Source organism: Carassius auratus, unplaced genomic scaffold, assembly GCF_003368295.1.
Source record: "Carassius auratus strain Wakin unplaced genomic scaffold, ASM336829v1 scaf_tig00005214, whole genome shotgun sequence".
Lineage (NCBI taxonomy): Eukaryota > Metazoa > Chordata > Actinopteri > Cypriniformes > Cyprinidae > Carassius > Carassius auratus.
This window is the reverse complement of record NW_020523638.1, coordinates 15,964-29,084: the sequence shown is the minus strand read 5'-3', so window position 1 is coordinate 29,084 and position 13,121 is coordinate 15,964. Positions and strand designations below refer to the sequence as shown.

The 13,121-nt window shown below is 37.2% G+C and overlaps 1 protein-coding gene across 1 annotated transcript; it reads left to right on the top strand.

Moving 5' to 3' along the window:
* Window positions 1-479: 479 nt before the first annotated feature.
* Window positions 480-13,000, top strand: LOC113070677 (steroidogenic factor 1-like). Its single transcript, XM_026244067.1, has 8 exons — window positions 480-537; window positions 2,927-3,051; window positions 3,375-3,516; window positions 4,323-4,807; window positions 6,518-6,676; window positions 9,420-9,539; window positions 9,645-9,789; window positions 12,206-13,000. Exons 1-8 carry the CDS (start codon window positions 486-488, stop codon window positions 12,460-12,462), a joined length of 1,485 nt encoding a protein of 494 aa, XP_026099852.1. The 5' UTR covers window positions 480-485; the 3' UTR covers window positions 12,463-13,000.
* The last annotated feature ends 121 nt before the right edge of the window (window positions 13,001-13,121 follow it).

Below are 13,121 nucleotides of genomic sequence, written 5' to 3'. Positions count from 1 at the left end.
AATTAGCCTACATTAGCTAATATATTAAATCTTTATAAGCCAATACAATATGATAATAATACTTATTTTAAAACGACGAAGCGATAAAAAAATAATATATATTTATATATAGCTTATATAGCCTATTCATAGAATAATAAAATGTAAACTCTTTTGTTTTTGCATCATTGTAGGATACTTATTAATGTACCAATCCTAACTGTGTGAATGACATGCCTCCTTTTTTTAGTTTATAGGAAAGTTTTTTTTTTTTTTTTTTTTTTTTTTTTTTTTTTTTGCGGCCCTTATAATAAAGTGCTGTGGCTGTAACGACTGGCGCGCATCATTTTCGTGAGAGCTGTCACATGAGCGCGCGCTATCCAATGAAGACCTCTCCAATACTCTGATCCAGCGCAGAGGAAGACGCTCAGACACCGAGGAAGACCTCAGACCTGTTAGATTCGCTTCTGAAGTTTCTGAAGGACTGGACGGACCACTGGAGCTTAATGATAAAGACGCAGTTTGAAGCGGCTCACGTGCTGGACGCGCAGATCAATGGTGAGTCTCTACGAAACAATCATTCTGAAGCTGTTCGAGCATCGGTCCTCCTTTAAGTTTCAGTTCTCACGCTGTGAAGCGCAAACAATTTTATGCGGTACAAAACATAGAAATACAGATAGATTAATACTAATTATCTATTTGAGCAGCGCAAATACGCGTCCCTAATGAGAATGCATTATTTAAAAACATTAGCCTTAGACAACTCTGTCGGTGAATTAGCTTGACTTCCGCCTATAATGCATGTGTTTCAATTTATTCGTTTATTTAAGTATTTCTAGTTAAACATGGGATATTAAATATATGCATTACAGGTAAGTGGATAGAGGCTAAATTGTGGTTAAATAAATCTTAAACTGATATTGTCAATTATCAAAAGGAACAATCTTCAATTAATCTCTTCCATTAAAATCTGTGTACCATTTCTTCAAGCTTTTCAAGACTGTTATCGAGCGCATAATTTTTTAATTTTTTGCCTCAGTTTGATGATTAAATATAGTCCTTGTTTAAATATATTGCAGTAGTTATTTAAATGCATGCAACAGGGTCTTTTTTCTGTAGCCTATCAGTAGTTACCCCAAAACATTAAGAAAACTAATTCGGATTAAAAAATAAAATAAAATAAAACGTAAATGACGATTATTTCCACCACCTGAATTAGGCTAATTAAACAATTTAACTAGTCCGTAGTTTAATTTCCACATGAGAATGACAAGTATTCATCGTAAATATTAATTAAATCATCAATAAATTATAACTAATACAACTTATAATTATAACTAATAAAGACAATCAAATAATAAATATTGTCATTTGAGTTACAATTGAATTACTATGTGAAATAAATCTACAGGGACTGATGGGATTTCCGCACGACTTTTGTAAACTTGTGCGGCAGAACGGTGTGGGGTAGCCTACGCTTTTTCAGCTTTGAGAAATACATTGTGTCTATAAAGAAAAGTGAAGTATCCTCAAAACTGGATCCATGGCAGTTTGCTTATAAACAGGCCAGGAGTGCTGAAGATGCTGTAGGGAGAATTATCAATTTAGTTTCTAAACATTTGGAGGAGTCAAAGGCATATGCACCTCTTCATTTTATTGATTTTAGCTCAGCTTTTAACTATTGAACTGAAACACATGGATGTAAATCCTTATATTATAAGATGTTTTTTTCTTTTTTCTTAATGGGTAGAAAACAACAGGTTAAGGTCAATAAGATGATCTCTGACACAGGAGTACCTCAAGGGTGTGTGAGCTCCCCAGTTCTCTTCACATTATACACAGATAACTGTGTGAGCAAAACTAATAATTATTACATTGTGTAATTTAGTGAGGACACCACTATCCTTAGCTTATTATATAAAGATCGATACATTTTGTCTTAACACTCTGAAATCAGTCAGTTTATAGAGTAGTGAACATCGCCCTTCATAATGTTCCAGTCACACAGGTGTCCTCATATAAATACCTTGCTGTTCATCTTGATTGTTCTCTTACATGGCGTGTTCATGTTGACAGTTTGTGCACTAGGCTTCAACGAAGGATGTATTTTTTGACAAGGCTCAGACTTTATGGCTTTATCATGCAGATAAGATTCTGCATGATGCAACACATTTCTTGAACTGTGAGTTTGTAATGCTTCAATCAGGTAGGAGATGAAGAATTCCAAGATGTAGATTAAATCGGTTTAAGAACTTGTTTATTCCTTCTGCAATTAAGATATTAAATAAAATTGTGTCAGGTTATGTTTTTCAGGATTATTATTTTTTTCCCTTTCTTTTCTTACTGTTATATTTTTTAATGAGATGTGGTGGTTGTATTTTTGAGCCTAAGACAAATTTCCCACAGGGGCAATAAAGTATAGATTTACCTTAACCTTTTGATAACTCGCTGCTTAATACTTTTAGTATGAAATCTGAGTAAACAAACACAGTGTGTGTGTGTGTGGCTGTGTGTGTGTGTGTGTGTGTGTGTGGTGAAGTGGGCGTGGGAATCAGGCGGTCGGTGGGTGGGTGGTCACATCCATATAGGAGGATGACGAGAGTCACTATAATCAAATCGATCTTTTCCTCTGCGTGTCCAGATACACAACAAAGCAGATGCATCGAGAGCTCTAGATCTCTAGCATTAATTTCTCATTTTTGTCTGAGATTTGACACTTTTACACAGTTGGTGTTTTATTTTTTGACAACTGTTCGGGAATACACTAAGGTATTTTATAGTGCATGCTTTACTTTATGTGATAAAGCTGTCTCGTGATGTTTAGCTCATTATACATTATACTCTTATTTTATTGTTCAATAATAATTACAAAAATGAAAACAAAATGATGTTATATATATATGATCATCTGATCATGGCATCTCAAGCACCTGATTTGCTGCCTCAGTCACAGACGCATCTGTGAGGGTGATGGACTTCACAGCAGATGAGGAGCTGGAGGAGTTGTGTCCGGTGTGTGGAGATAAGGTGTCCGGATATCATTACGGCCTTCTTACCTGCGAAAGCTGTAAGGTACGATCCAGTTTCTCTTTTGTTATTAACTCAGCATGCTGCACTTGCCTAATAATCATAACCAAAGAGTTTATGAACAGTGAAGTCCATGATTGAATTATTTTGATGTAGCTAATGCAATGAAATGTATTACTACATAACAGTCTTTCTTAATGCTATTAATAAGATGTACTTTTTGGTTCATCATGTATGCAAATATTTACTACATTTGGCTGCCAACTCTGGTCTGTTCAATTAGAACAGTCCAGTGTGATTACAGGCTTTACTCCTGTTGTTTTTGAACAATCAGAATATAGTCCTTATTATTTATATTACCATGACAGGGTTTTTTCAAGAGGACGGTTCAAAATAACAAGAGATACACATGCACACAGAACCAGGACTGTGGCATTGACAAAACCCAGAGGAAGAGATGCCCCTTCTGTCGCTTCCAGAAGTGCCTCAGCGTCGGCATGAGACTCGAGGGTGAGCCGTGCTCAGTAGAAAACATACATGTAGAGAAAACAGGAAACATTTAGCTGGAAAGGTATATTTAAGTTATATTTTCACTTCAGACTAAGCATTGATTGTCATTAAAGACATTTATTTGGATATTTCATTATTGTGATTTAATTACAATTATTTTTATTTCATATTTAACAACACTCATTATGAAGTTTATACCCAGAAGATGAAAAGACTTATAGCCTAGATTTACTTACAAGTAACGAAAACCATGTGTTTTGATTCATTGGGGAACATGCGCACAGCATCTATACCAGTTAATAAATTGTAAAAAATATATTTGAATGCTTCATAGCCATTTATGAACAAGTACCCAAGCTTTTTTTCTTCCAAATCAGTTTAAACTACTAATAATGTATTAACTTACTTATTTTAAAGTTTCTGGGATGGAAAATCCTTGTTCGTCTCTTATGTTGCTCTCTGTGCGCGCGATTCCCAGGCCGAGTGCAGAGAAGCACCTGTTTCCGCGCGCGCCTGTGACACATTCCTCACGCGCTGATAAGACTCGGGGATTCATGTTGAGAGTTCACAAAAACCAGGCCGGAAAATGTCCATATGAAGAGAAATATCCATTTGCTGTTGCCCTGAATTACTCAAGCAAAACCGTGCCAGGCATTCCTTGCTTTATTTGGCTTTTTATCCACCGTGCTCCTAAAATAGACTTACATCGGCAATTTCATTAGACAAACAGCACATCTGCAAAATGTAAATAATATTTGATACGTTTGATATGCAAACTTTAACACTCTCATCCTCTTTCCTCCCAGCTGTCCGTGCAGATCGAATGAGAGGGGGAAGAAACAAGTTTGGCCCCATGTACAAGCGGGACCGTGCCCTGAAACAGCAGAAGAGAGCTTTAATCAGAGCTAGCGGCTTTAAAATAGAGGTCAAGCCATCCCTCTTGTCCAGCACCCAGACTGAGTACCCACTTCCTGGATCACTCTCAGGTCTCCACCCTCCTTCTCTGTGCTCTCCGGAGTACGACTGCCCCCCTCTCTGCCCCCCGGCCCTGGGAGTTGCGCTGCAGAGCTATGGTTCATTCCCGGCTCAGTACCAATACACTGCTCCCTCATTACAGAGCAGATCCATTAAAGCTGAATACCCAGACACATACTCCAGTTCACCAGACTCCTCATTAGGGTACCCGTACCCTGACGGGTGCATGCCTGCGTCCCCACACACCAGCCCCATGAACCCTGGCTTGCCCCCGCTGGTGCTCGAGCTGGTCAGCTGTGATCCAGATGAGGAGCAGGTATGAGTTTCATCGTCTGGAGATAGAAATGAATTAGTTAAGGAAAATGAATCTACTTTATTTAACCCAAGACATTCTTTTGATTGCAAAAGATGATTTTAAACATTTAAAAAAAGAGGAATACCATGAGGTTAGGCAAAGTTTGCCACAGTGTTTATTTTTGGCTGAACTATCCCTTTAAAGGGAGGCGATATCTGGGATTTAAAAAGGGTGCATAGTTTAATTCAAACCTTTCAAAGACAAGTGTAAAATTTTTATTTTTATATGTTTTAATTAAATGCATGTTTTATTTTTTGTTTAATAATATCAAATTTTTCTATCACCTCACAGTAAGAATTCATTCATTAACATTAGTTAACTACTGTTCATTAGTTAACATGAACTAACAATAAAAATACTTTGCATTTATTAATCAGTTAATTTCAACATTTACTAATACAACAGTACAAAATACAGTACAAAAGACAAAACAAAAAACAAAACAAAAAATACAAGAATCAAAAGTTGTATCTGTTAAGAATATTTAATGGCCTGAACTAACATGAACTAACAATGAGCAATTACCAAAATTGATCGATAGTTGATGTTAGTTACTACAGTAAAGGGTTAGTTTACCCCCAAAATAAAATTTGTCCATCTTCTACTCAACCTCGAAGCATAGGTGTATGCGACTTTCATCTTTCAGAATAATCTAATCGAAGCTATATTAAATATTGTCCTTGCTCTTCCAAGTCTTTCATTGGGGGTAAGTGGGTGTTTGTTGTCGCGTGCACCTCTGGGAAATATAGGAGCAAAGGAAACAAAGTTTCAACAAAGTCTCCTCTTGGCTTATTTCGAAATCCTCAGACGTTTTTTTTTTTACGAATCCTCATTTTGTGGTTCTAATTCGTGACCAGCGTTTTGTCTTGTTCCCTCCGCGCTCGTCACTAACCACGCAGCACTGACGAACTACGACATCCGCCTCTTTGTCTTCCGTGTCCATCAGTCGGCAGAAGTGAGAAAAAAGTGTTTATTAAGTTTGAAATCTGGATATTTATCTTACAAAAATGCTTGGATTTGCCTCAGGTGAGATTAATTCTGAGGTGAACTAACCCTTTAATTAGTGAGCTAATAGAATCTTATTGTAAAACGTTACCACTTTTCCTTTAATAGTTTGTATTTTGAGGGTACTAAACAGTATTCGCCTCTAAATTTAAAATAAAAAACCTGTTTTATGCTGCTTTTCAGTTGATGCAGTATTTAAGTTAAAAACAGTGCAAAGGTATTTAATTTCACACACCATTGGTCCCACTTTATATTAGGTGGCCTTAACTACTATGTACTTACATAAAAAAATAAGTACAATGTACTTATTGTGTTCATATTGCATTGTAAAACACTTTTGCTGCTATTGAGGTGGGATAGGGGTAAGGTTAGGGAGAGGGTTGGAGGTATGGGTAAGTTTAAGGGTGGGTTAAGGTGTAAAGTATGGGTCAACAGTGTAATTATAAATGTAATTACAGAAATTAAATACAGATGTAATTACAGTTTTTTTTAGATATAAGTACAATGTAAAAACATGTATGTACACAATAAGTACATTGTACTAAATTATTAATTAAAATGTAAGTACATAGGAGTTAAGGCCACTTAATATAAAGTGGGTCCCACCATTTTTATACATTTATTTTATCAATTTGACTTAGTTGCTCTATACCTTTATACTTGCAGGTGAGAGGGAAGATCTGTGCGTATCTTCATCAGGAGCAGAGCGGGAAGGGGAAACTGGATAAACTGCGGCCGTTCAGCATGTTGTGTGTCATGGCGGATCAGACATTATTCTCAATAGTCGAGTGGGCAAGAAGCTGTGTCTTCTTCAAGGAACTAAAGGTACATGTCTGTGATAAGACAAAGTGTGTGTGTGTGTGCGTGTGTGTGTTTGTGTGTGTGTGTGCTTGTGGACACATCTCTGATCATCCAAATGATCATTCTGGAGTGTTTTGTCTAATACGAGAAAGTCTGCTATTTTGTCGCCAAACCACGTATCTTACTGAAAGATAACATTTAGGGACGCCAAGGCATTCAGATATTGTTAATGTTTTGTTGTAGCATGTTTGTATAGCAGCTTTAAAAGTAAGATTACGTTTTAATGTTTAGATTTTAGTGGCGGTATCGCTGATGATATGCGTCAAGTTTCCAAAAGGGTTCGGATGGATGTTAATATCCTGAGAGGAAATTTGGCAAGAAGGCATCAGATGTGAATTTGGAATCTCGAATTTGGACACTCAGTTGCTATATTCACATCTGGGAGTGTTGCAAATCACAAACGAGTCCTTGTTGCTGTGATTCCGAAACAGAATTTCAAACTTTCAAACAGTTCATTCCATCCTGCAGCCATGGCAACTAGCATTCTGCGATCGCGAGCATGAATTGTGTTGAGTTTGAAAACACATTCCAGCGACTGACTCCTGCAGACACAACGCTTTCAGAAACACTTAATTACATTCCGTACAGCAATAGTGCAGGAATCGCAGCCACATTGTTCCCAACTGCTGAAAGGTTTCGTGCGATGTTGAAAACTTGCATTTGGACTGAAAAGGGTGCTTGTTTGTGTGCGTACCAGGGAGGTTTTGTGAATAAGTCTGACTCTTTGTGCCCGCAAGCACGAGAGAGGTCAGGTTTCCGAGGCTGTTGATTAGATGTGGATACACGGTTTGAGTGATTGTGTCTGGGCTGTGGTTGATATATGTAGCGATACGCCTCTATTAGAGCTTTACCGTCAGAATACTGACACAACGTGGCCTTCAGAATACAGCCTACTGTATACGAGCAGAAGATTAGAGCGGGATGGAGATGGAGAGACCGATGAAGGACGACAGGTGAGAAGGTTTGAGAGGTCATCGTTCGGTGCTCATAAATACAGCGCATTCAATATGTGCTCGACGACTGCTCCTCACAAGGACTCTCGTTCCCTCAGTTTATGGTCTCTATCCGCTTAGCTGTTCCTTTGCATGCGTTGGGTTTTAGAGTCAGAGGTGACGTGCTTGAGCTTGTGCCGTGTACTTTCTATGAGTTAAGTAAAATCGCCTGAATGTGACACATTTATTGTCGTTTAGGCCTTTTGAGACTTTTTATTGAGAGGAGAAATTCTAACAAGACTCTGAAATTATGATTATTTAATATTTTTAGATCATGTGTGAAATATCTTTAGCTTTTCGTTGAACAGTCATCGATTTCCTATTCACAGCTTTCTCTGAAGCTTTTTGCTTTCTCACATACACTCAATTACAGGCAAGCTCAGATCTTAAATCAAAGCATTCGCTCGACTTTATTTACAGTCCTCCTGTAATTCCAGACTTTCTTCTTTGGAACTCAGAAAAAGATCTTTTGAAACATACAGTATCTCTGTTTTGTCCATACGATTAAAGTCAAAGGTTTCCAATGATGGTTTGGACCCCTTTTGACTTTCGAAACACTTTTGTGTTCAACGGTTTTTGTCCATACTGTAGCATGTACAAAATGTTGTTGTGTTGTGGATAACAAGGTGTTTAACGTTGCACTTTGTTCCTTTTTGTGTTGCAAACTGTTATTGGATGTTGGAGTTGAATGTGAAAAGAGGCTCCGCCCCCTGTGTGTGTAAAGGGAAACAGAATATCATGAGAGTCAATGGGGTCCAAAAGCAACATTGGACCCAATTCATTGTTTTTTTAATTTTTTATATGCTATCATAGTATTTATTAAAGGGGTCATATGATGTGATTTCAATTTTTCCTTTCTCTTTGGAGTGTTACAAGCTCTAAGTTGCAAACACAAAAGTCTTAAATCCAAAGAGATATTCTTTATAAAAGTTAAGACTCATCCACACCCTCCAAAACACCTCGTTTAAACACGCCCCCACATGTCTACATCACTATATCTGAAGATTTGCATAACACAGACAAGATTTTCACGCAAACAAAGAAGGTAGTATTGTTGTTGGCGCCATCGCCATGTCGTATAGACATGGGCATAGAGGAGAAACAATAATGTACAGTAACTATGTGGAAAATAATATGTTTTTTTAACCTTAAACTGCATAAACACATTTCATTACACCAAATAATGTTCTTTTTAGCAACATCGTATGACCCCTTTAATGTTAAATCTATATATATATATATATATATGTGTGTGTGTGTGTGTGTGCTCTTGTTTTTGTGACATATCAGGACACAACTCTGTATAATGACATGGGTATGACACAGGTATTACAAGGAGAGGGTGACTTATGAGGACATAACCCATGACCCCATTTTTCAAAACGCTTATAAATCATACAGAATTAGTTTTTTTGATAAAGTAAAAATGCACAAAGTTTCCTGTGAGGGTTAGGGTTAGGGGTAGGGTTGGTGAAGGGCGATAGAATATACAGTTTCTACAGTACGCCTATGGGATGAACCCACAGGGTTTTATTCAGCTTTGTTTCAATTAACAGAAACACATTCTCATAGTTTTCAGTATAGAATTTAACAACACTGATTATGGACAAAAAGACTGAATGAACTATCCTCTTACATTACAATATCATGCGTTAAGTCAGTATTGTGGCCTGATACTCTAAGCATGTAATAACTCTTCATTTCTCCTGATGTAGGTAGGAGATCAGATGCGACTGCTGCATAACTGCTGGAGTGAGCTGCTGCTTCTCGATCATATCTGCAGACAGGTGCATCATGGGAGAGACAACAGTCTGCTACTCATTACAGGACAGGAGGTGAGTGTTTCCAGCCCTCATCATTATCGTGTGGAAGCTTCAATGCTTGTAGAGGAGCAGAAGATGTTATTAGAGAAAGTGTAGTGAAGGTTCTGTGTGCTGCAGGTGGATCTGTCGACGGTGTCTGACGCGGGACCTCCTCTGGTCAGTATGGTGCAGAGAGGACAGGAGCTGGCCAGGAGACTGCAGCTGCTGCAGGTGGACAGAAAAGAGATGGCTTGTCTGAAGTTCCTCATCCTCTTCAACCCCAGTGAGTACGACTGCATCCTATTCACACACTGCTCTACATACTTTTAAGTACACACAGAGACACAATGACAGTATACAGAGGGACAAAATATAGCAAAAAAAAAAAAAGATGCAAAACACAAAGTGTGGTAAATATGTGGTAAATATGAAGCAAAAAACAGGTGTGATTGCATATTTTAAAAATCCACTTGAAATGTTTAGGCAATCTGTTAGACGTTTTATTCCACTGAATATAAAGTAGGTTTATGTTTGAATGATGAATTTTGTATAGTCATGAACAAGCATTAAAACAAACCAAAGCAATGAAAAGTCAAGTAATTTAATGAAATCTTATAACCTCATGATCATTTTTATACATTTTATTATATATTTTTAGTTATGCTTCAAAATGTTATCATGTAGATATTAATACAAATAAATTAGAATAAACCTATAAATATCATAAAATATAATAAATAGTATAATATAAAAATATAATAATATATAATAATATATAATAATAAATACTCTTATTCTTAGTCCATAATCCACTCAGACACAAACAACTGGAGAAGTCTTGGGGTTTTTGTGGACAACATTGAGCCTTGGAGTGAAAAAGGATGAGAACCACTGCCTTAAAGTCTTGATTAAACACACACACACAAAAGAAAGAAAAAAAACTTTTGTAAACATATGTGAAAAAGTTTGTATTGCTCAGATTCAGATATTACATTCTGATATTCCTGAAAAAAAAAAAAAACTTGTCTTGAGGACAAAATGTATCTTTTCAGTTAATATCTGCCTACATTAATTAGTTACTCTTTTCAACTTATGCTTGTTTTTTTGTTGTTGTTGTTGTTGTTGTTTTCAACAGCAGCTAAAAATATTTTAGTTTGAACGACAGAATTCATTCAGAAGTTATTATACTTCAAAAGCATTTAAGCTAAGTGTCTTCTACAGAAACCTTACATGAAAACTAGCCCTGTCTAAAAAAAATATAGATTAATAAATATAGTGGGCACTAAAGGTATTAAATAAATACAACACCTTTAACTCTAACTTGTACCTAGCAAACAAACCTTTTTCTAGAAATGTCCAATTTCCGTTTCATTAGGCACAATAAACTAACAGCTGAAAGCTGGTTTTGAAAGCGAAAGAATTTGTCATCTCCTCTCACGCTCACATTGATTTTTTTTTCATTCTTGGTCTAAATGGAAACAGCTTTATTGACTAATTTGTGTCCTTCAAATGTCTTGAAAAGATTATTCAACATTTTAATTACTGTGTGAATGGCTCTTCTGATGAGCTCTGCTAATGCTTTAAAGTGCTCCATTAATGGGTCAGGCTGTTGTCACACACACACACACACACACACAAACCTCTCTGCTGAGACTATAGCTATATTCAGACAGTCCAAATGCGATTAATTCTCTCATATATGACTCAGTTTTTTTTTTTATAACACAACCCACATGTTGTTGTTTTTTAGTTTGTGGTTTGGGACAATTGCATATGTGATATCAAATAAGATACAAGTCAGATGTTTTGCAATGCAAGCTCATTCTGAATGGTCATATCTGAATTCATGCAACTTTAACACCACTATAGATCAACATTAGTCACAATTCTGTGCTGACTGGAGACACTCCAAAGATTTGACTTTTTTCACTCGGTTAATATGGAAGACAGTCATGATGGTAGTCAGTGGAGGGACAGTGAGGAGTAAGTATTACAGTGACAGTAGTGTTTCAAAACACTGTTTAGAAAGCTTTGAATTGTTTGCGAATCAGTTGTATGTAACCAGAAGTTTAGAAAAACGAGGCTTCGTTTCGTCACCACTGTTCAGTTCGTTGCTGAAGTCTTTGAAGTCGGCTTGGCGTGTCCCAGCCTTAAAGCTGCAGTTGGTAACTTTTGACGCTCTAGCGGTTAATAAACAGAACTGCTTGCGTCTTGCGGAAGAACATCGTAGCCGGAGCTACTTCTCTCTGTTTATGTCTATGAAGAATCACAAAGGTACTGGGTTACTCCGCCGCGGTGCCCCCGAAGCAATCTAAAATAGTCAGAATATAAACACTTATTATAGGTGCACCCTAGTGATTCAGGACAAGCCAAAAACACGGTTTGGAAAATGGATTCATGGTGTACTTGCTTATTATTATATAAATTTTTCTACATTTTGAACACAAACAAAGTTACGGACCGCAGCTCTGATTGGTTGTTTTTTACCGGGAGCGATGGAGTTTCTGCAAATGGCAATAGGACCACTGGGAGGAGCCAGAGGAGCTTGATTTGTTCACAGATTATCTGTCTCATATTCTACTGTCAGGACATAATGACAGGTTTAATAAATATGTAAAAAATATATTTGTACAAAAGTTACTGCAGCTTTAAGCAATAGATGTGAATGTATCCTGTAATGATTTGTTTCTTGTCTGCAGATGTGAAGCTCCTGGAGAACCAGCAGTTAGTGGAGAGCGTTCAGGAGCAGGTGAACAGCGCTCTGCTCGAGTACACGCTCTACTCTTACCCTCAGTGTCTGGATCGCTTCAGTCAGCTCATTCTGCGGCTGCCTGAGGTCCGGTCGCTCAGCACACAGGCCGAGGACTTCCTGTGCTACAAGCACCTGTGCGGAGAAGTGCCGTGCAACAACCTGCTTATAGAAATGCTTCACGCCAAGAGGTCCACCGGCGTGTGAAAGTGACACTGCTTGGAGAGTTTCTGCCACTTGTGCAAAATGGATGGAGAACAGTTTTCAGGCAATTCTTTCTTACCTTACGTGATGAATGTACAGAATTTTCTCATTTGTGTTCTTTTTAAACCATTTAAGCATGACAATCATTGGTGGACGTGGAGGCGTTTTTTATTTTATTTGTCCTGGTGTTCTCTAGACTATAAAGGTAATTGCAAAGCGTGATCTCTGTAGTCTAAGAGCGATGTTTCATTTGAACGCTTATTTATGTGACTATGTTATTTTATCTTAATGCTCCTCTGCTTTTGAATGGATGATGACTATTGTAATTTCTTTGTTTTCAAATACATTTATTTAGGAGGTATTTAAAAAAAAACATTCCAAAGGGGCCTTTCCGACAATGAATCAAAAAAGGTATTTATTGAAATGATATAATTAACTATTTAAAGCACTTTTATTCTATACATAGATTACACATTTATTTGTCTTTCCATTTAAGTGAAAAAAACTGGTTGCAATAAAATAAAACAACACGTGGCAGTTGTATGAGGACTGTGTGTGTGTGGCAGTGTGAAAGCAATCTTTGAATGGGCATGTTTCTAAAGACAGACATGCTGCTCTTCATGTGTCTCTTCAGTGGGCCAATAAAGAGAGGTTATGAAGGT

Excerpts from the sequence above, each read along its gene's own strand:
- LOC113070677 (XM_026244067.1), top strand. The coding sequence starts at position 486 with ATGATAAAGACGCAGTTTGAAGCGGCTCACGTGCTGGACGCGCAGATC. Across the intron at positions 3,052-3,374 it reads TTACCTGCGAAAGCTGTAAG|GGTTTTTTCAAGAGGACGGT; the intron begins GTACGATCCAGT and ends TTACCATGACAG. Across the intron at positions 4,808-6,517 it reads GTGATCCAGATGAGGAGCAG|GTGAGAGGGAAGATCTGTGC; the intron begins GTATGAGTTTCA and ends TTATACTTGCAG.